Raw genomic sequence first — 23,627 nt, 5'->3', positions numbered from 1 at the left:
GCCGGGGAGGAAATCTTTTACTGCTCTGAGCCCAGTGCTTCTGCAATCAGCTTCACAACCAAAGCAGTCCACACATGAAGGAGGGGCAGGGGCATGAGGGAAGGGCCCCCAGCAGGAAGAACTAACCACACAAGGAGATGGTATCAGACCCTTCCCCTCGCCATGTCCCTGGAAGGTTCTACTGGAATCTCTAGATACTTTCCCCTTGATGTGTTGGGGCCGGGCATGAAACTGGGTGTCACGGAGAGTCATGACAGTCTCACGCTGCCTGACGGTGCTGTCACTGCCTGGCCTCTAGCCCATGCCACCCAGGGCTGAGATAGATCTTCCTGCACATGTCTTCTGTCCTTGCAGAAGCACAGGCTCCATCATCACAGGGTGCTATCTTCAGCCTTTCTTCTCCACAGAACCAGGCTCAGGGGCTGACACGGAGCAGTGTTCATCAAGGTGTCCTGACGTCCCACCCTGATTGCAACAAGGCTCTGGGGACATCCACATCTGGCCTTTCCTACAGCACAGAGCTCTGCCTCCTCCCCACCACACATGCAGCCCTATTCTGCCCCAGGGCCGGGGCAGCCTCAGTCCTGCTGCCAGAGAAGAGCTCCATGGGAAGGACCTGCCGCCCTGTGTGGACCCTGCTTGCCCCAGGGCCTGGCAGTGAGAGGTGCTGGGGAGGGAGGGAGGAAGTGAGTCAGCTCCCTGCAGAAATGGGAGTGGGAGGGAGGAGCCAGCAGAAATGAGATCGGGGGCAAAGGGCACAGGAGCCAGAAAGGTCACTAAGAGAGGGAACCAGGCCCCGAAGGTGTTGCGGGACCCACAGAGTACAAGACAGATACAGGTGATGAATTCGGCAGGGCCACCTCCAACCGAGGCTGGGTGGCCCCAGTAGGCCAGAGAACCTGGGTCCAGAGGCCTGGCCCCACCTGAGGATGGAATCCGAGGCGGCTCCCCTCCCTGACTCATGTTCACACCAGAGGTAGCAAGGCCTTGTGGGACATGGCCAGCCTCATTCTCTCCTCAGAGATGGAGTCTCCGGGCTCCAAGGCCTCCCACTCCCTCTCCTGAGCCCTACAGCTCCAGAAGCCCAGGTTCCCCCTGACCTGGCCTAGTAGGGACATGCTAAGGTCCTACAGACAAGTCACCTAGGCCAGTCAGAGCGGGAAGGTTCCAGGAACCAAAACTGTCTCCCAGAGGGGATGGGAGCTGAGCCTGGGCCCCAGGAGCAGAGCAACTGGGGCTGCCTTAGCACCCACTCTCTCTTCCCTGGTAGGGACATGTGGGAGCTGTCCCCAGGCTCCAGCTGGAATCCATTGCTGTGACTGGGTAAGATCCTTGCTGTGAAAATTCCCATCCTGCTGACATTCCAGCATGAAGGCAGTTCAGGGAGAGCAGCGGAAGGGAAGAGGAAGCCCCACTGGGCCACATTCCAGCCCCTCAGAGACCTGCAGCCAGTGAGACAGGCGCATTCCTCCAAGGTCTGAGACAGATGCTGCGTAGCCCCCATGTAATCCTGAATCTTCTTCTCACCCAAGCCTGGCACCTTCATGTGGGCTCCTGTGTGGGGGCAGGAGGCAGCCTGTCCCCAGGACCTCCCTTCCCAGGCTCCTGCTCCTGGATGCCCACAGAGCTGCCTCTCCTCCAGTCCTGTGAGAGATGCCAGGCCCCAGGCATGCAAGAAACAGTCCATGGGTGGAGATGGGACACGCTAAGGTCCTAGAGACAAGTCACCAAGGTCAGTTAGAGCAGGAGGGGTCCAGGACCCAAAACTGAGCTAAAGTTTTGGTTCTGGTCTGGAAGACCGAACAGAGAGAATGAGAAACCAGTTCCTGAGTACAGAACCATTTCTTTCCTTCAACAAATATCCTCTGCCCTCATGCAGTGCTCCAGCACTGGAGAAGGAATGAGATAACTCAGTAATTACCATCTTGTGAATGCTATGAGAAGGCTGGGGTGTTGCCAGGTGGGGACCTGACATGGTCTGGGAGGATCAGGGACAAGTGATATTCAAACTGAAGCCAATGTGTAGAAGTGTACAAGGGAGGGCAGAGAAAGGGGCTACAGACAAAAGGAACAGCAGGAGCTCAAGGGTAGACGCCAGTGAGAAGCCTGCATTGCCCCCACCACTGCTAGGCCCTCTGCCAGGCTGTGCTCCGCCACTGTTTTTCCACAACGCACAGAGGAAACAACAGCGTGGCCCTGAGCAACACGGCGAGCCCACTCTTGGTCAGAGGTGACACTGCAGGGATCCTGTCACCCCAAGTGCTATGGAGATCAGCACTAGCATGCCAGTATGGGCCAAAAAGGTGAGAGGGGCAACGTCCCAGACTCCCAGATCTAGCATATGGCCCTCCACTCCTGGGGACCACATCAAATGCTGCCAATGTAGGTGCCACTTCTCTTCTTAAGGCGTCCCTCTTCCACCCTTCCCTCTCCCGGCTCCCACAGGATTGAATCCTGCCTGCTGCCACTTGGGCTCACTTCCTCTGGCTAACCCTCAGGAGACACTGAGAGCAATGGTCACACCCTTCTGCAGCACACCACCACAGCTCAAGAATGGCCCATCACTCCTGGTTTCCTTCTGGAAGGATGACAAGGAGGTGAAGAGGCTTTTAGTGACAGGGCAGCAGGAGTCAGAAGGTCTGAGCTAGGCAGTGGATTTATATGGATATCCGGATACTGCCTTGCTCTCCCCTATACAGCAGACTAGTCAAGAGCTGATGGCCTGAGTTCAAGTCCTGGTGAGTCACTTAATACCTGTGCAACCTTACACAATTTGCCTAACTTTAACCTCTCAGTAATGCAGTTTCCTCACTTTAAAACAGATTGTTATGATCCTTCAAAGGGTTGTTGAGAAAATTAAATAAGTGAATATATGTAAACACTGAGAACAGCGCCTAACCTACAGTGAATGTTAGACGTGATCCTCACCTTGCCAGAACTTTTCATGCCCTTCCCCCAAGGCATTTCTGTTTAGCTCAGTCTTTTTTTTTTTTCTTTCGAGACAGGGTCTTGCTCTGTGTCCCAGGCTGGAGTTGAGTGACATAATCAATGGCATAATCACGGCTCACTGTAGCCGCAACCTCCCAGGTTCAAGGGATCCTCCCACCTCAGCCATCCAAGTAACTGGGACTACAGGTGTGCATTACCACCTCTGGCTAATTTTTGTATTTTTTGCAGAGATGGTGTTTTGCCATGTTGCCCAGGCTGGTCTCAAACTCCTAGGCTCAAGCGATCTGCCCACCTCAGCCTCCCAAAGTGCTGGGATTATAGACGTGAGCCACTGTGCCCTGCCTTGGCTGAGTCTTACCCAGATCAATTAAACACCACCTAGGGCACGTGTCTACACTATGCACCATACTGAGCGCCACAGAAAACACCCGGCGAACACCCGGCGAACACCGACATCCTGCCCTGGCCCAGAGTCTGTGCAAAGCAACCGGGCTGAGTCGCACCAGGGCAGAACGCCATGCCCTGATTCTGGAGAACATATGGCGGGAGATTAAGGGAGCCCGAGGGGTGACCCAGGTCTAAGGAAATAGTTTCCCAACCAAACTAGAGCCCACAACTGAAAAAATAAGCTTTGCTAACACTGTCCCCTGTATTTAACAGAACAGAAGCTGCTGCCAAACACCATGCGGGACTCTTGAATTGGCTGCCCCCCATCAAACTGCACAGCAGAGGTGGGGGCCCTGAAAACTCCGCTCTTTCCCAGTGGCTGTCTGGCATGGTGGGCGTCCTCAGTGCTGCCAGATGCCTGAGGCACAACCATACCCGCTGCCCAGGACTGACAACGGAGGCGCCAGGCTGCCTGCCCAGGCAGCAGGGGAGCCCTCACCTCAGCTGGGTCACCAGTCCCCACCGTCCCCCCAAGACTGCAGTGAGTAGAATACAGCAGCTTAGTGCAGTGGGGTGGCGGGAGCCCTGCTGGCAGGCAGCGCGTGCCTGTGGTTTCTGGGAAATGCTGTAGAGATTTGTAGCATTTTTAAAATACTTGTGTTCCCACCCGCCACACACTCCCCTTCACCCTACTCCCCACTCACCCCCAGTCAGGGTGTTTGCATATCTGGTATTTTCCAGAACCATTCCAATGTAAATAAGAGAGATTAGAAGGGAGCAGAGGGCAGGGTGACTTGGGGTGTCAGGGCAGGCAGGAAGGGACCATGACAGGAAGAGGCAAGGGCAGGCTACCTTTAAGACCCTGCCCCTGCACCAAGGCTCCAAGCTGTGCCCACAGAAGCAGCCATGACCATGTCATGTACCCATACTCAGGTCAGTGCTGCCTGGGCACTGTGCCCACCACCCACAGGCTGGATGGCCACGGTACTCCAGGGCTGCAATTCATCGAGCATCTCATAAGGAAGAAGGCAGAATGGTGCCTCCAAGGACAGAGAAGGGAGCCCTGGAAATGATCTAGTCCACTGCTTCGCCCTGACAGTCCCATGCATCCCACTACTCCACAATAGACAATCCCAAAGACCTTTCACCCACCACGTCCCATGCCCTTGACACCTGCCCCCTGCCCCCAGCCCTTCATTACCTAAAGGACTTAGATAGGGTCCCTCACCGAGCCCTCAAGCCAGGATTCTCACATGGCAAGACTCAGATGCCAGGGGTGCCTGAAGCTTTGGCACAAAATGAAGACAAATTTCCTGTTTTTAAAAAAAAAAAAAACAAAGCAAACAAAAAAACAGAAACAGAAACCAAAAACCCAAAGCAAAACAAAACAAAACAAAAACGCTCCAAGGATCACTTGCAGTAAATTCAGGAACAGAAGCATTGTAGAACACTGAGCCAGGCAGCATACAGCTGCTCCACCACCACCAGAAGGCCCTAGGAAAGCCCAGTGCTCCAAACCCGGCCTGGCAGACCTAGAGGCAAGACCATTTTGAGTCTTCCCTTGGAATCCTGCAGGCCCCACTCCTGGCAGCAGCCAGGTACCCTAGGGACAAGGTTGATGAGGCTCATACAGTTTCTACCCAGGGGTCTAGGGCTTCCCCTACAGCAAAAGGGCTCTCCTGTCCTTCTCCCAGATGCAGGCAACCCTGACTTGCCCATCTCCTGCAGGGCCACCAATGGCCAAGCCTGCAGGCCCGAGAAGCTGGCCTCTAATAAGCTAGAAAAGGATAGGAAGCACCCAGAAGGCCAACTCTCCCTTCAGATGGCTGTCTATAAGGCTAGGGCTACAGGAAAATCCAGACGAAAGCATCAGAAAACCTCAGGAGCAAGGATGGGTGAACACTAGGATGGATTCATTAAAGAAGCTGCAAAATTACCCTCCCAGGATGGCTTTAGAGACTGGGCACAGGGAAGGGAAGGGTACTAATGTTTCTAAGCATTTACCACCTGTCAACATCTCACATACGTGAACTTGCCTAACATAAACATGCTTACCTTATATAAAGACCCACAAAATATACAGAATAAAAAGCAAGTCTCCTTTCAGCCTGCAATTCTATTCTGCTTCTCAGAGGCAATTGGAGTGAATTCACTGGGTATGCATCTTTCTCCAACTTAACCTTCTCAACCTCTGGGAGGATAGAATAGGCCTATTTCATAGAGATCACAGGTCACCTTCACCAGGAGGCCTCTCCTGATTGCCCCCCACTTCCCCCAGGCAGAACTTCCTCCTGCCCCACTGTATGCCTGCACAGACTTCTGCGATAGCAGCTTTGCATTTCTTTACTTAGGTCTATGCTTCCTCAAGGAAAGATTATATTTTGTTTATTTAATCCCCCAGTGCTAGCACAGTGCCCGGTCCTTAGGTCAACTTCATTAAATATTTACTGAGGGAAAAGTGAACACTGAGGCTCTGAAAGGTTTGATAACTTTGGTAAAACCCAAACCCAGGTCTTTCTGGCTCCAAAGCCCATGCTCTTTCCACTGTAACATGCCCTCTCCCAAACCCACCTGAGCGTGGAGGTGGTTTACGTGAACATGGCAACCTCATGAGGAACCCGACAGCCTGAAAGCCTTTGACTAGAAACTCCACCCCACACACTAAAACCTCCAACTAGCAGCCTCACGGTCCACCAGGAGAAGTACCCCTACCACAGCGACTAGACTTGGCTGGGAGGGAGTGGTAAGCCTTCCTTTAAGACCCCCTCTCCCTTCCCACCACATTCTCAAAAGCTCAGGGAGAGCCAGGTGTAGTGGCTCACGCCTGTAATCCCAGCACTTGGGAGGCCTGAGGCAGGTAGACAGCTTGAGCTCAGGAGTTTGAGACCAGCCTGGGCAACATGGTGAAACCCTGTCTCTAATAAAATATACAAAAATTAGGCTGGGCTTGGTGGCTCACGCCTATAATCCCAGCACTTTGGGAGGCCGAGGCAGGTGGATCACCTGAGGTCAGGAGTTCGAGACCAGCCTGACCAATATGGTGAAACCCCACCTGTACTAAAAATATAAAAATTAGCTAGGCGTGGTGGCAGGCACCTGTAATCCCAGCTACTCAGGAGGCTGAGGCAGGAGAATCGCTTGAACCAGGGAGGCGGAGGTTGCAGTGAGCTGAGATCGCGCCACTGCATTCCAGCCTGGGTGACAAGAGTGAAACTCCATGTCAAAAAAAAAAAAAAAAAAAAAAGCCAGGTGTGGTGGTGTGTGCCTGTGGTCCCAGCTTCTCAGGAGGCTGAGGTGGGAGGATCGCTTGAGCACATAAGCCAAGATTGTCCCACTGCACTCCAACCTGGGTGACAGCAAGACCCTGTCTCAAAAAAAAAAAAAAAAAGAAAAGAAAAATGCTCAGGAGGCCTTGCTTTCTGGCCAGCACCTCTGGCTCTCCATGGCAGGACAACCACATTGGCCAGGGTTTAGCTGGGTGGGCTTTTCTGAGCTCAGCAGAAAAGTCCTATACTCCCAGATGCAGGAGGACATGCCTCGTCCTAAGGGACTCCATTTATCCTCCCCTAGGATGGACCAACTGAGGATACAGACAGACTCGCCTTCTCCTCTCCCAGGCCCTAGTCTCCAGCCTGGCCTCTGCCCCTTCTCAATGGGCCTTGACTTTCCCATCCGGACTTATGGAAGTGGAGGAGGGAATTTTTGATCCAACTGGGGTTTTGAGATCCTCAACTTTACCAACATCTCCCCTAATCTCACCAGACTTAGGAAACACTTGGCCTTCAGCAAACTTAAGAGTAACTGATCCAAATACAGATGCCCCCCAAGAACTTTCCCTAAGGAATCAAAGGGGAAAGAATGTAGCATCTTCCCAGTACTCTGGCGGTCACATGACCCCTCCTCTCCCTCAGGCCCCTACCAGTGGGTCACCAAGACCCCAGAGTCTGACTCAGTTGCTCGAGTCTGAGATGGCTCTCCATCCCACTGCCTCTACCTGAGTCCAGGTCTCCATCCATTCTTCTAGGATCACAATCACTCCCTCACCACTCTCCCCACAGCCAACTTTGCTACACCCTAGAGCATGCTCCATAAGCAGCCAGAGTGATTTCCTAAAACCTGTTCCTATTGCTCCCTGATTAAATTGCTTCAGTGCCCTTTGGTTAAAGTTCACGTTCCCCAGCACGGCTCACAGGGGCCTCCATGACCTGGCTCCCGTGGATGCCTCCTAGTGCTTCTCCCAGCTTTCCCTTCCCACACACCGTCTCCCAGCATTATTCCTGAAATATGTGATTCTCTCTCCGTAACTTTAGGCCTTGGCATGTGTTTGTGACAGTGTTTCCCTTCCTCTTGCCTCCCCTTCACTCATCTACTACCCAGATGTCAGCTTTCGCTGACCCATCCACAAGACTGGACTTGAAGCCCCTCTGCTGCACTCCCAGCACCAGGACTGGCCCCTGTGGTTGAGCTTCTCAGAGGGTACTGTCATGGTCTGCTACTGGACCATCTCTCCCGCTTACTATGAGCTCCTTGGGGCTGGGATTATGTGCTGCTCACCGCTGGAGCCCAGGACCTAGTATGCAGTAAGTGCTCAACAAATGCTTCCCTAATGGATGGGCAGGTGGAAGGATAGATGGCAGAAGAAAACGGTGTTCTCCCAGGCCTGCTGGTTGATTTCTACCAGGCCACAAGTCTACCCTACCACTGTGGCTCACCCCTGCTCCCAGAGGAACCTCATCTAGCAGCTACCAGGACACATGAAGGTGTGAACCCAGCATTCTGGACACACGCCATGTGAGAGGGAAACCCAAGGGGCTGTGTCTCCCTGGGGCCTTCTAAACAGGCCATGGAGAGGAGCCGGGGGCCTGGCCCCATCTGTGTGCAGGAAGATAACAGATGGCTAGTCAGCTCCCTCAGAGCTCCCTGGGGACAGGCAATGTGTGGACACAGTTGATGGATGGCCTGATGGCAGGGTGGCCAGCAAGAGTTGTCCCTGTGGGGCTACAGTCATCAGGGTATCCCTCCCAGGAGTCTGGAGGAGGCGGGAAGACTTCTCTTGGCGCATAACTGGGATTAGAACTGCTGCCAAGACAGGGAGTAGGAGGAGTAAAAGGAAGAGGAGGAGATACAGGCTGAGGGTACAGAAGAGGTGCAGCACCCCACGCCACTCCCAGCCCTGTCCCAGGAAGCTGGAAACGCTGGGCTCACCCTGGTCCTCTCTGCTTGTGGCATGAGTCCCCACCACCTACCTGGGTGAGAAAAGATACGGGCTTCTTTCAGCCCTATGTGTCTCCTTATCCTGCCACATGGCTCTAGGAGATGCATGGGGATGGGGTTTGCTACTGTGTCCTCTGGCAGATGAAACAGGCTGAGGCTCGGGGAAGAAGTCCTCTGGGCACCAGCTGGGCTTACCCCATAGGAGCTAGAGTGAGCCAGCATTTCAGGGATACCAGCTATAACTTGGAATCCACCAGGGCCTCCAAAGCTAAACCATCTACTTCCCCAGGGATGGGATAGCAGCAGATAGTTGGGAAGGGAAAGCTAGGAAAATCTGAGATGCCAGGATGATCCCTGTGCTATAAAGAGAAAACCAAACAGCATCTGGGATGCCAGGCCCAGGGCCCCACAGAGGCCTTGCTGTGGTTCAGCAGGGAGCTGGCAACAATCCCCTGGGGGATTCATTCTTTAAGAAGAAAATTCCATCTGTTAAAAGCAGCGTTAGCCTGGAAGAACGCAGACAGGCATGGCAACATGTTAGTCTTTGCTTCTGTTATTGTTTTTGAGACGGAGTTTAGCTCTTATTGCCCAGGCTGAAGTGCAATGGCTTGATCTCGGCTCACCGCAACTTCCGCCTCCCGGGTTCAAGTGGTTCTCCTGCCTCAGCCTTCTGAGTAGCTGGGATTACAGGCATGCGCCACCACGCCCAGCTAATTTTTGTATTTTTAGTAGAGACAAGGTTTCTTCCTGTTGGTCAGGCTGGTCTCGAACTCCCAACCTCAAGTGATCCACCCGCCTCAGCCTCCCAAAGTGCTGGGATTACAGGCGTGAGCCACCACCACCCAGCCCAGTCTTTGCTTCTGACATAAAGACCCCTCCTTGTTCTTCCCTCTCTACCTCGTGGTTCTCTGAGTTCCACCTAACCTGGTGGCTAAAACATAGTAGGTGCTCAATGTGTGCTTCTGGAATGAAGAGTCCAGGTCTTCCACACAGGCCTCCTCCTCCCATTCACTACCCTTCCCTGACTAACAAAGCTGCCTAAACCCCGCTAGCTCCGGGTTAAAGGAAGGCCTGGAACCCAACTACAGTGCTTCCTGACAGTCTGACCCTACCACTGCCAGCCCCTCTTCAGGCCCAAGGTACTACTGGGTTGAGTAGCAGCTGCTTCCCCTCCCTGGGAGAAAGCTGGGACCGGGACTCTGCCTGTTTCCTCCCATTAGCACTTCCTCCCATTTCTGACTTTGACACATCTGGCTGGTCACTTAGTACCAAAAGGTCCTGGTCAAGCAGCAGGGGCCAGATCTGGACGGTCCTAAAACCCACAGCTGGGAAGGGAAGATGGCCAGAGGTGGTCAACTTGTCCTTCGTATACTATCTCCAGGCAGGACATTCAAACTGCTATGTAGCCACCCTATCAAAAGACCCCTGGGATTAGTGAGCTTGATGCCCCATGGAGATCCGCTCCTCCATCTGATCTAAACCTCTCTGCTCCTGTGCCTCCTGCTGCTCTTTTTGCGCGGGCAGCTGGGGTCTCAGTGACAGTCAGGACATACTATCTGTGTAGGTTTTATCCCTCTTGCTTTTCCAGGTCCATGCTTTTTCTCCTTCCAGGAGAGGTAATAAAGACTCTTGGAGCCCAAGTGACCTTTATAAATCAGATCCAGTTACTCCCCTGCTTCGAACCCTTCAATAGTCCCATTTCACTGGGATGAAATCTGAATTCCAACTGTGACTTACAAGGTCCTTTATGATCTGCCCCTGCTTTCTCTGCAGCCTCACCTGATATTTCCTTGCTCACTCAGGGGCAAGAGGAGGCTCTGGCCTGAGGTCATCTTTCCCAAAGATATAATCATACCAGCTATACATCTCAGATGTTCCATGACGGCCCTAATTTGAAATCATTTGTCCTTTTTTATCCCCAAGATCTAAATACCATGGAAATATTGTATTTTACTGTCCAGATTGTCTCTTATATCTGGAAGTGACACATGTTAGCCTATACACCCCAATTTAGGGCTCAGGAAATACGGTGCCCAAACCCCTCACCTGTCCTTGTAATGAAGAAGCTGAATACTTTCACGGTAATTACTAACCAACAGCAGAGCTCTCTCAAGGGCTCCAGGGCTGAAACTGAGGTTCAGGCAGAGCTTGGTCTAGCCCAGCACCCTTGAGAAAGGCATTCCGCTGAATTCAGTTAGGTCAATCCAACAGACACAGAACACCGGAGGGAACCATAAAACCATGAGGCCTGGCCAAACTGCTCAGAACTCTACCGCAGTGAACCTTTGGGGACTTGTCCTCAGCTCCCAGACAAGGTTGAGAGACGAAGGTGTGACTCCTTTAATGTCCTTGTCTTTCTTCATTAGGTTAAACCTGGTGGGGGTGCTGTTTGTAGGGGTGGCACCCCCAGAGGATTATGAGCATGGGGCACCTTCTCCTGAGTTCATGCTTCCCCACAGGCTCAGAGAGCAGCAGGGCTTCCCCACTTACACACTGCTAGGCTCTGATAGCAGCTCTTGGGTAGCCCGATTACCCAGTCAAGCAGGAGGTGCCCACATTCCCCATCCCTGCTTAGCCCAGGTGCCCAGGGAAGCACTCACATCGGATGGCTCCCTGCGAGGTCCCTCGCCGCTCCGCAGCCAGCTCCTGCTGAGCTCGCTGAGCTCTGGAATGGGCTGCACCTTGAGCCGCACGCTGTCCCCTGACTGCCGGATCATCTCCACAATCTCATCCCTGGACTTGCTCTCCACATTGTGCCCATTAATCTCCACCAGTCGATCTCCTGGCACCAGCCCCAGGGCCAGGTCCTTGGTGCCTGCACCAGGCTCAGCAAAGTGGACCACACGCCGACAGGCCTGGCCCTCGGGGCCCCGATCCAGCATGGTTGTGCGCCTCAGGGAGAAGCCAAAGTCTCCAGTGGGCCGTCGTTGCAGCTCCAGCTCCCGGAGGGTAGGTGGGGGCAGGGGCACCACGGGGGGCAGGCGCAGGTCGACTGGGAACTTTTTAGTCACTAGCTCAGGGGCTCGGGATCGGTGCCCTGGTCGAGGGATGCCTGGGCCAGGATGCTGCACCAGCTGTCCCTCTAGAGTCCTCACCTCCACCTGTGGTGAGGGGGCGGCAGAGTGCTCTGAGGGCGTCGAGGTTTCTGAGGCGCTCTCATCCCGGCTACGCTGGGAGAAGGAAAAGCGCTTGACAATCATCTGTGAGTTCTGCTTGGCCAGTGAGCCGAACTTGGCTGCTCGCTGCAGCACCGAGCCACGGAAGCTACCCTCCTCACCCTTGAGGTCATCGCTGGAGCTGGCTGTGCTTAGGTGGCCCGAGTCCAGGATGACGCTGCCCCGGTTACTGTCGGAGTCAATGTCAGTCAGGTGCAGGTCAGAGCCGCTGGCCACCTTGATGGGGATGGGGTTGGAGATTTCCAGGCGCGTCTTGGATTCACGCTTGGAGGAGCGGTTCAGGTTGAAGAAGCCACGTCGCAGGCTCATCTCCTCCAGGCTCCGAAGCTCTGCCGCTGACATCCGCTCCTTTTTCTCCTTCTTCTCCTTCCGCCCGCCATCTTTGTCCTTGTCTTTCTTCATTAGGTTAAACATGGTGGGGGTGCTGTTTGTAGGGGTAGCACCCCCAGAGGATTATGAGTGCTTAGCACAGGGCCTTGGTGCCCCACTTTGCTGCTGCAAACAGAAACACACAGAGAGAAAGGTTATTCGAACAGAGCCTCATGTGTCTCCAGTCCAGACATAACCAAATGATACAGCTACTCCTCACTGGGTGCTAGCTATGTGCCAGGCACTCTGCTTTACCCAATATTGTCTCCATTGATTTAATCCTTACGACCCTTCTATAGGTAGTTACTATTATTACCCCATTTTACAAATAAGGAAACTTAAGGTTTAGATAAGGCGGTAAAAGCCCAGATTCCAAAAAGGCGGTAAAAGCCCAGATTCCAAAGCCTGTCATTTCCTTGAATCTTTGATAGACCAAGGCTTAGGTGTATCTGGAGGTAGTATGTGGGAGACCTGACCTCCTGGTGAGAGAATGCTTCAAACCAACCTGGGACCTGACTTAAGATTCAAACACAGGCCAGGCAGGGTGGCTCATGCCTGTAATCATAGCACTTTGGGAGACTGAAGCAAGAGGATCGATTGAGCCCAGGAGTTTAAGACCAGCCTGGACAACACAGTGAGACCCTATCTCTAAAAAAAATTTTAAAAATTAGCCAGGCATGCTGGTGCATGCCCACATTCCTAGCTACTTGGGAATCTGAGGATTGCTTGAGCCCAGGAGGTCGAGGTTGCAGTGAACTATGATCACACTACTCCAGCTTGGGCAACAGAGTGAGACCCTGTCTCAAAAAAAAAAAAAAAAAAAAAAAAAAAAAAAGATTCAAACTCAAAGGAAAAAGAAAAGGGACTCAATGCAACATCACCTCCCACAGACAATGTTCGTTTAAGCAACAGACATCCCATTCTTTGGACTCTTTCCTGAGCCTGTTATCCCTAGAGTAGCACCCTTAGCCACCGCCTAACAGAAGAACTCAAAGGAACCAACATTTATTTAATGACTACCACTGGCTAGGCCTAATGCCAGGCACTTTACATGCACTATCTCCTCTGAACCTCACAGCATTCCTACAAGGTAGATATCATTATTTCCACTGTACAAAGGAAGAAAATGGGATACAGAAAATTAAGTATATGTTAGTTGTCACACAGCTAATAAATGGTGATGTTGGGATTCAGTGGCAAATATTGTGTTCTTTCTAGGGCCTGGGTGACCAAAGTAAAGCAGCAAGAGAAGGAAGGGAAGTTCCAGACCAAACAGAGGATAGACAGCTGCGAGGTGGGGGTGGGGTAGGGTCCACTGGATAAACAGGATCCTAAAAAATTCACATCCTTTTCCCCAGACCAACACCTAAATATAGCCCCAGGAAGAAAACTGTGGTAGCCTGAAAGAAAATCCCAGCCCCAGGGTGTGTGAAACCTACCCACCAACCTACCCAACCCCCTGCACATCTAACTGGGGACAGGACCAATAAAAACCTGGTGGGAAGAGTTGAGAGAGTCTTTCTTGTTCTAACCAGCAGGGAAGAAGAAGAAGAAATAGGCCATGCCACCTAATTGGAAATTAAATGACATTTTTTCTCTCTCTCTGAAAGCCTACCCCTCTGAGTTTCATACAGAGGATCTACAAGCTTATCCCTTCTAGTAATGGCCTCTTGCCAGGCCCTGGACAGGCCTTTCCTCTCTGTGTGCTCCACCCCTACAACCAAGCAGGGCCCTCCGGGATCCCCAGTCTACTGAGAGGGACCATCCTTCAACCCTGGTACAATGCTCAGGAAGGTATCAAGGTCAGAAATTCCCAAAGGCCGTAGTGCAATGGCTAATTGCTTCCCCCTGCCCAGCATCCTGACTTGTGTTGCTCCTGACATACCAACTCATCTCCTTTCTAGAGCAGTGCTGTCCATAAGAAACATAATTCAAGGCCAGGTACAGTGGCTCATGCCTGTAATCCCCAATACTTTAGGAGGCTGAGGCAGGCAGATCACTTGAGGTCAGAAGTTCAAGACCACTCATGCCTATAATCCCAGCACTTCGGGAGGCCGAGGTGGGCGGATCACCAGAGGTCAGGAGTTCGAGACCAGCCTGGCCAACATAGTAAAACCCCATCTCTACTAAAAATACAAAAACTGGCCAGGCATGATGGCGCACGCCTGTAATCCCAGCTATTCGGGTGGCTGAGGCATGAGAATCACTTGAACCCAGGAGGCAGAGGTGGCGCAATCTCGGCTCACTGCAACCTCTGCCTCCCAGGGTTCACGCCATTCTCCTGCCTCAGCCTCCCAAGTAGCTGGGACTATAGGTGCCCGCCACCACGCCCAGCTAATTTTTTGTATTTTTAGTGGAGATGGGTTTTCACCGTGTTAGCCAGGATGGTCTCGATCTCCTGACCTCATGATCCACCTGTCTCGGCCTCCCAAAGTGCTGGGATTACAGGCGTGAGCCACCGCGCCTAGCCTTGAACTTGTTGGTTCTAAATGCTACATGCACAGTACCTGGGAGTTAGAAAACAGGAAATCTAGGGCCCAAAAGGCACACAGCCAAGGGCCTTGGCCAGGTAGGTCTGGACTGATTTGGGGTGGAGGAGTACCTGACAGCCAGCATTCTCTCTTCAGGGCTCTACTGTGACGAGGGGAGTCTCTCTCCTCCTGACTGTTGATGGGGTGTGGCACAGACCTACCATAAACCAAGATGTGGGGTCTTCAGCTGTTACTGCCCACCTTATACCTTACCCACCACTGCCTGCACCATCTTAAAGGGATGGTTTAGAAGATAACTCCAGGGGCACTTGTGGAAGAAATGAAGAAAGAAATCCACCTTGGGGACTTGGATGGGACCAACAAGAGTATCGTGGCCTCAGTTCAACCACAGAGAACCCAACTGACTAGAATGCTGTCCCACCAAGACGCCCAATTCTCGATCTATAATGCTTACCCAATCCTGGCTCTTTGCTGGGGGCTAGATCGCTGAGTAATATGAGTGGAAAGGATCTCCCAGAATTCTAGGATCTTTGGGCTGGAAAGGTCCCTGAAAAAGTCTGAGCAAAAGCTTGTTCCTCACTGTCATTGCAGCAGGCAGGACAGCAGACGGTCACAGCAGCAGCACAAGGGATGGCGCTGGCCAGAAGTTTCAGGAGATTTGGTATCTAGGCCTGGATCTGCCAAAAAATCGCTGGGGGACCTTGAGCCTGTCACTCTGCTCAAGGTTGAACTACATGATCTAGATCTCTTCTGGCTCTAAAATTCTAAATATCTAAGTCTCCTGTGGACACAGGTTAAGTTATTAACCTTCTGCCAAAGGCACCCCTCTCATCCCAACCCTGGGGCCTTCAGAAAATGAGGCTATGCCAGCCCTTCCCTCACCACCCCTGTCCTGCCACCACAATCTTCACAGCTCACAAGGCACCTCTTCCCCACTGTCATCCCCATAATTGCCAGGCCTGGCTGTGGACTGGTTCTCTCCTGAGTCTAGAGCTGCCTGGCTGCCTGCAGCCTCCCGTCCAGGATCAGATCTGCAATGCGACTGCTGCTCCATGGCCTTCTTGTAGACCTTGCACTTTCCGGCACCTCCTGGCCTCAGGTCCAAAGTCTCCAACAGCTCTGATACCACTACCTTCCTACCCCCTATCCCAGGCTGCAGTTTCCATCTGCCTCCCATTCCTCTCCTACCCTCTCCCTCCACTCCAGTAAAGGTAACCTTATAATTTTCCTGACTTCCTTTTCTGCGTTTCTCTCCTCATCATACTCTAAGAAGTTTTTCCTAATTTTAAGAAAAGGAAGGCATCTATGTAAGTTAGGGTATGGACCCGAATTATCTTGCTCTTACTATCCCCAAAAACAAAAAGAAAGTACAATCTGTCAACTCAGCTGCTCTATCACTTTAAGAGAGTAAGCATCCCGAAGGCAATGACCATTAACCTCAAATATACATCTATCTGTCCATCAGAGTGCATAAACAATGCTCATATTCATGCAATGGAATACTACTCAGCAAGAAAAAGGAAACAACTAAAGATACACACAATGGGGATGGACTTCAAAATCATGATGTCAAGTGAGAGGGAAAGAAGTCTTTGACAAAGAGCACATATGGGTATGATTCTCTTTATATGAAGTTCTAGTGCAGGCAAAACTAACCTATGGTGGGGGTAGGAGTGGGATCGCATGAGGGAACTTTTTGGGGTGATATTCATGTCCTGTATATTGATAGCGGTTTGGGTTGATAAGTATATGCACTTGTCAAGTTATCAAATGGTGCACATAAGATTTGTGCGTTCAGCCAGGCGCAGTGGCTCACGCCTGTAATACCAGCACTTTGGGAGGCCAAGGCAGGTGGATCACGAGGTCAAGAGATCGAGACCATCCTGAAACCCCGTCTCTAATAAAAATACAAAAAACTAGCCGGGCGTGGCAGCACGCACCTGTAGTCCCAGCTACTAGGGAGGCTGAGGCAGGAGAATCGCTTGAACCTGGGAGGCGGAGGTTGCAGTGAGCCAAGATGATCGCGCCACTGCACTCTAGCCTGGGAGACAGAGCAAGACCCCATCTCAAAAAAAAAAAGATTTGTGCATTCATTGTTTGTAAATATTCACTCAAAAGAAAAGAACTATAAACAAATGTTGAACTCTAGTGAATGATATGTATGTTAAAGTATTTGGGGCGAAATATACTGATGTCTACGTTTTACTTTGAGATGTGTAAAATTTTAAGACAGCTTGATGAGGTTGGGCAAGGTGGCTCACATCTATAATCCCAACACTTTGGGAGGCCGAGACGGGCAGATCGCTTGAGCTCAGGAGTTGGAGACAAGCCTGGGCAACATGGCAAAGCCCTGTCTCTACTCAAAATACAAAAAATTATCTGGATGTGGTGGTGCATGCCTGTGGGAGCTACTTGGGAGGCTAAGGTGGGAAGATCACCTGAGCCTGGGAGGTCGAGGCTACATTGAGCCATGATCATGCCATTGCATTCTAGCCTGGGTAACAGAGTAAGACCCTGTCTCAAAAGAAAGAAAGAAAAAAAAAAAAAACAAACCATAGCCCGATGGATGGATCAAGGGATACAGATGTGTAAAAGCAAGGATAGGAAAATGTCAATTGTAGAATCTAGGAAATGGAGGGTATTCATTGCAAAATTCTTTAACTTTTCTGAATGTTTGCAGGTCATTGTGATAAAATTTTGGGAAAAAATATGTATCTATCAGCCACTTCCTAAAGGCAAGCAACATAAAGATAAATAAGCCCAGTGTCAAGAGCTCGGGCTTTGGATATCAAGTAACAAACCTGTGAACAAATCTGAGTAAACAGGGCCGGGCGCGATGGCTCATGCCTGTAATCCTAGCACTTTGGAAGGCCGAGGAGGGCAGATCATCTGAGATCAGGTGTTCGAAACCAGCCTGGTCAACACGGTGAAACCTTGTCTCTACTAAAAATAGCTGGGCATGGTGGCATGCGCCTGTAATCCCAGCTACTCAGGAGGCTGAGGCAGGAGAATCGCTGAAACCTGGGAGGCAGAGGTTGCAGTGAGCCGAGATCATGCCACTGCACTCCAGCCTGGGCGACAGAACAAGACTCTGTCAGAAAAAAAAAAAAAATTAAATAAAAATGAAAAAAATATGAGTAAATAGCTATGAAATCTCAGGCAAATCACTTAAGGCCTCCATGCCTCCATTTCCCCATCTATAAAAATGGAGATAATAATGGTACCTACCACCTAAGGTGGGGGAATTAAATGAAATATATTTAATTACCCTCAGAGAGGTACCTAATAGTAGCAGGGCACAGTTTTTGCCGTCTAAATGACACAGTAGAGAGGATAACAGAGTACACAAGTATGACTAAAATAAGTCAAAACCTTTGTACATGGAAAGTAAAGCCCAAAGAAGTGAAGGTAACTTGATAAGCACAAGGCCAAGCTGGATCACACTGGCTTGAGTCCAGAGGGCCCACGTAGCTAGTGCCAAGGATACTATGGACAGGCAATTTGTAGGGGCAGAAATACAAATGGCCATCAAACATGAACAGGTATTCAGCCTCCATAACATTCACAGACATGTGAAATTGAGGTATACTATTTTCAATTAGCAGTTTAGTAAAAACTATCAAGGTTGATAACATCAATCAATTAGGGCATGGGATGCAGGGAGTCTCATAAGTCTTGGTGGAAACACAAATTGGTAGGTTGGTGCAAAAGTAATTATGGTTTTTGCCGTTACTTTTTTTTTTTTTTTTTTTGAGACGGAGTTTCGCTCTTGTTGCCCAGGCTGGAGTGCAATGGCCCGATTTCAGCTCACTGCAATCCGCCTCCCGGGTTCAAGCAATTCTCCTGCCTCAGCCTCCTGAGTAGCTGGAATTACAGGCATGCGCCACCATGACCGGCTAATTTTGTATTTTTAGTAGAGACGGGGTTTCTCCATGTTGGTCAGGCTGGTCTTGAACTCCTGACCTCAGGTGATCTGCCTGCCTCGGCCTTCCAAAGTGCTGGGATTACAGGCATGAGCCACTGCGCCCGGCCTTTTTTTTTTTTTTTTTTTTTTTGAGATGCAGTCTTGCTCTTTCACCAGGCCAGAGTGCAGTGGCACGATCTCTGCTCACTGCAAGCTCCGCCTCCCGGGTTCACGCCATTCTCCTGCCTCAGCCTCCTGAGTAGCTGGGACTACAGGCGCCCGCCACCGCGCCCGGCTAATTTTTTGTATTTTTAGTAGAGACGGGGTTTCACCATGTTACCCAGGATGGTCTCGATCTCCTGACCTTGTGATCCGCCCGCCTCGGCTCCCAAAGTGCTGGGATTACAGGCGTGAGCCACCGCACCCGGCCTGCCGTTACTTTTTAATGGCAAAAACCTCAATTACTTTTGCACCAACTAATGTATTTTCAGAGGTCAAGTTAGTGGTATCTGTGAAAAAAAAATTTTTTTTTAAGAGACAAGGTCTTGCTTTGTCACCCAGGCTGGAGTTTGGTGGCTCAATCATAGATCACTACAGACTTGAACTCCTGGGCTCAAGTGATCCTCCTGTCTTAGCCTCCTGAGTAGCTGTGACTACAGGTGTGCGCCACCATTACTGGCTAACTTTTAAAAAATTGTTTTAGAGACAGGTTCTTGCTATTCTGTCCAGGCTGGTCTCAAACTCCTGGCCCCAAGCAATCCTCCTGCCTCAGCCTCCTGAGTAGCTAGGATTACAGGCACCACCACTGCACCTGGCATATGAAAATATTTATGTACATATTCTTTGGGCAATTCCATTATAAGACATCTATAGGTACATTCACATAATATACATGGCTAATCCTTGCAGCATTGTTTATAATAGCAAGTCTATAAATATAAAAGTCCTTACTAGAGAATAGTAAAACTGGCCAGGTACAGCGGCTCAGGCCTCTAATTCCAGCACTTTGGGAGGCCAAGGCGGGAGGACTGCTTGAGCCCAGGAGTTTGAGACCAGCCTAGACAACACAGTGAGACTCTGACTCCACAAAAAAATTTTTCAAAAGTAGCTAGGCAGTGGTGCACACCTGTGATACCAGCTACTTGGGAGGCTGAGGTGGGAGGATCACTTGAGCCTAGAAGTCAAGGCTGCATGAGCCAAGATTCGTGCTACTGTGCTCCAGCCTGGGTGGAGGGAGATTATGTCTCAAAAAATAAAAAATAAAAAAAATAATAAAATGCTGGGCATGGTGGCTCACAACTGTAATCCCAACATTTTGGGAAGCTGAGGCAGGCAGATCACTTGAGGTCAGAAGTTCGAGACTAGCCTGGCCAACATGGTGAAACCCCATCTCCACTAAAAATACAAAACTTTGCCGGCGTAGTGGCGCACCTGTAATCCCAGCTACTCAGGAGGCTGAGGCAGGAGAATCGCTTGAATCCAGGAAGTGGAGGTTGCAGTGAGCCGAGATCACGCCATTGCAGCACTCCAGCCTGTGCAAAAGGGCGAGACTCTATCTCAAAAAAAAGCTAAATTATACAACTGAGCAGTTGTATAATTAAAAGTAAAAAGAATGAAGTAGATTTGTATACACTGACCTGGAAAGATTCTATACTATATTGTTAAGTGAAAAAACAGGTTGCAGGATAGTTTATAATTTTGCTAAAATTTAAAAACCTATGTCTATATATGTGCATGAATATATTACATGTACATTGTGTACAATATTTGCATATGTGTAGGAAAAACATATGCTCTGGGGAGGAGACTGGAATTTTAGAAGGGTCAAATAGACTTGTGTTTCATCCATATTTTAATTTTTTTTCTTTTTTTAAATAACAGAGATGGGGTCTCACTATGTTGGTCAGGCTGATCTTGAACTCCTGGCTTCAAGTGGTCCACCCACCTTGGCCTCCAAAGTACTGGATTATAGGCATGGGCCACCGCACTCGGGCTATATTTTAATTTTTTATAAGAACATTCATCTGGTAAATGTGTATTTGCTTACACCTAGGAGCTTCAGGGAGTGGGATTATCTATCATTTTTCTTCTACTTTTATTTCATCTTTTTTTTTTTTTTTTTTTTTTTGAGACAGGGTCCCACTGTGTCCTCCAGGCTAGAGTGTGGTGCGATCTCGGCTCACTGCAGCCTCAACCTCCTGGGACTCAAGCGATCCTTCCCACCTCAGCCTCCTGAGTAGCTGGGACTACAGGCACTCGCCACCACACCCAGCTAACTTTTGTATTTTTTGTAGAGACAGGGTCTTGCCATGTTGCCCAGCCTGGTCTCAAATTCCTGGGCTCAAGCAATCTGCCTATCTCAGCCTCCCAAAGTCCTGGGATTACAGGTGTGAACCACTGTGTCCGGCCTCCTACAGAAATTTTTTAAATATTTATATAAGATGATATTTTATAAAACATATATTAAACTACAAACATATATAATGCCTAAAATATATATAACAAGCTTTTAAAAAGCAGTCTGGCCAGGCGCAGTGGCTCACACCTGTAATCCCAGCACTTTGGGAGGCCGAGGCAGGTGGATGACGAGGTCAGGAGTTCAAGACCAGCCTGGCCAAGATGGTGAAACCCTGTCTCTACTAAAAATACAAAAAAGTAGCCGGGCGTGGTGGTGGGCGCCTGTAATCCCAGCTGCTCGGGAGGCTGAGGCAGAGAATTGCTTGAACCCCGGAGGCGGAAGTTGCAGTGAGCCAAGATTGCGCCACTGCACTCCAGCCTGGGTGACAGAGCGAGACTCCTTCTCAAAAAAAACAGCAGTCTGGAAAAATTCGATCCAAAAATTTATCAGTGGTCATCTCTGGAGAGTAGGGGAGAAGAAGGGTAACACTTTAGTAACGCTTTAGCTTTCTACCTAATGATTCAACTTTTTTCCAGACTAAAAAAAAATGGACAAACTAGTAGGTAATCCACCAGCAGTAAAGCTGCAAACAGGGTAATGGTCAGTTTAAGGATTGCCTTCATGTCTTGTAAAAGACATGAAAAGCCTGACACTGAAAAGTGGCTTGGGGGACTTGGTTAAAATAGAGTTCACTGGTGTCTTGTGGCTGTAAGTGGGGACACATTTAAATGGGTCACCTAGCAGCTGGCAAAAGAAAAAAAAAACCCAGGAAATGGAAACTATAACGTTAGAGTCCCAAGACAAGGGTGCCCAGAGTTGGCTGTGGTGGATAGATACTTAGGTCAGTCCTCCCACCCCCACCCCCAGACCACACTCATAAATAAATACAAAGGAAATACTTTCCCGAGAGAGCCGGCCTCTCTCCCTTGGCCTCTGACCTCCCTGAGCGGCCGTTTCCTCCAGCCCCGGGACCCCGGCTCTCTCCCCGCGCTCTGCCCCTCGCCAAGGGTTGTAGCAGCGGCCGGAGGGGTAGCCAGCACCTGGCCTGGCCCCGTGCTCCAGGGGGAGCCTCCTCCCGGCCGGCTGTGCTGAGCTCCGCAGCGCCGGGTGACTCCCTGCCAGGTCACACGGAGCTTATCTGGCTCCAGGTGTGCTCCCTCACGCCGACTGCACGCTTCTCACGTGACATTAGCCAGCCCTCACGCCGCCGCGCGGGGAGCCGGGCGGCCCTTGGCGTTTCCCCGCGGCTGGGCCGGCGCAGCCGCAGCCCCGCGGCGCCTCCCGCTGCGATCCCATCTCCCCCGGAAGGCAGCAATCCCGCGGGCCATGGAGGAACGCGAGCGGGAGAGCTCCTGCGGCCCCGCCAGGTTCCCTGCTGCTCTTCCAGGTGCACCGCCTGGCGCTCAGTTCCGCTAACATCCCCTTCCGTGTGACCTTGAGCAAGTCCCCTCCCCTCTCTAAGCCTCCACTATTTCAGCTACAGTATCTTCAAGGGCCTGACAGCTCAGATTTGGCCCTCAGCCTCTGCTGGAGAGCTATTCTGCTCAACCACACACTGCAGGTTGTAATCCCGCTCTGCCTCTGACTTGCTGTGTGACCTTCAGCCCATCATCCAACCTCTCTGAATATTAGAGAATAATCACAATAATCTCTTGTAAGTGATGATAAACTACTTGGCAGACAGAAAGGGCCCTGGGTCCTGTAAAATCATCAGTCTAACAACCAAAACTGCTGCCTGACTCTAAACTGTTTAAAATGTCAAGGGAAATTGACATTTTACAAGCCCTGCAATTCCTACCTCAAGAGAAGGGCAGGGAAGTGAAGGTGGGAAGTGGAGGCTCACCAGGTCTGCTCACCACCCCTCCCAATCCAGCTCCTACCTCGGCACCTCCCCACCTCCTCTAATTCAGGCCACCTTGGAAAATGCTAGGGGGAAAAATGGTGATAGGGGTGGGGTGTGCAGATCTTAAAGCACCCGGGGGTCTGACCCAAAGCAGAACTTAAACTCCATCAAGCTGCCCTACCAATCCCAAGTCCTGTGGGAACCTGTCACTTACAGCAGACAGTGGGCTGGGCCCTCCTACTGCCCCAAACCTTTAAACAACAACCAGCCAGAGCCCCTCAGTTTTCCCACCACACTCAGGCCTGGGACCCCAGGCCACCAACAAAACCCAGCTCACGTGGATGCTCTGGCTCCTGCCTGTGGCGTCCACCCCAGGTGAGAGGATCTGGCTGAGGAGAGACCTCTGGTTTGAAGGATTAAGAACAACCCTGCTGCCCTGAAGACCTGTGACACAGCAAGTCCAGATGAAGGCTTCCTGAGTTCCAACAACTCCCAGCTCCACCTCAGCAGGGTGGATTCTCCCTTCCACATGAGCCCCAGTTCTGCCCCACCCAGTCCACCTTTAGGTACCTGCCTCTGGGGGACCCAGAGTTTTCAGGCCCAGTTTCTGAAGACACATGCAGTCCTCAATGAATAGCCACTACCAGGGCCAGTGAGGGGGCCTCCAGGGAACTGGCTGGCTACCCAGAAGACCCAGGAGTGAGGCTGAGAGACCAGGTGGGAGTCAGGAAGGGCATAACCCACATGAGGAAAGTCTGGGGCGCAGGAGGAAGCCCTCAGGCACACACTCTGGCACCTGGGCCAGGCCAGGAGAGAGTAAACAAACTAGACACTCAGAGCTACCAGGCACCAGGTCATCAACTGTTCAAAGTTCAAAGCTCCCAAAGGAAGTGAC

The 23,627-nt window shown here is 51.1% G+C and overlaps 1 protein-coding gene across 15 annotated transcripts in view; it reads right to left on the bottom strand.

Annotated features, from left to right (window-relative positions):
• MYO18A (myosin XVIIIA) overlaps window positions 1-23,627 on the bottom strand; it is a 136,490-nt gene that overhangs the window by 81,300 nt on the left and 31,563 nt on the right. For 14 of the 15 annotated variants that reach the window (XM_055102067.2, XM_055102071.2, XM_055102068.2 and 11 more), the window contains one exon: window positions 11,151-12,221. In XM_055102067.2, the coding sequence (XP_054958042.2) occupies window positions 11,151-12,140 (990 nt within the window). In that variant the 5' untranslated portion in view covers window positions 12,141-12,221. Of the gene's footprint in view, window positions 1-11,150; window positions 12,222-15,041; window positions 15,673-23,627 lie in introns of those variants that run through there. The other variant, XM_063598689.1, reaches the window with a different exon arrangement.

Source organism: Pan paniscus, chromosome 19 (assembly GCF_029289425.2).
Source record: "Pan paniscus chromosome 19, NHGRI_mPanPan1-v2.0_pri, whole genome shotgun sequence".
In the NCBI taxonomy this organism is placed as follows: Eukaryota; Metazoa; Chordata; class Mammalia; order Primates; family Hominidae; genus Pan; species Pan paniscus.
Note: the sequence above shows the minus strand (reverse complement) of the source record. Positions and strands in the feature narration are given on the sequence as shown.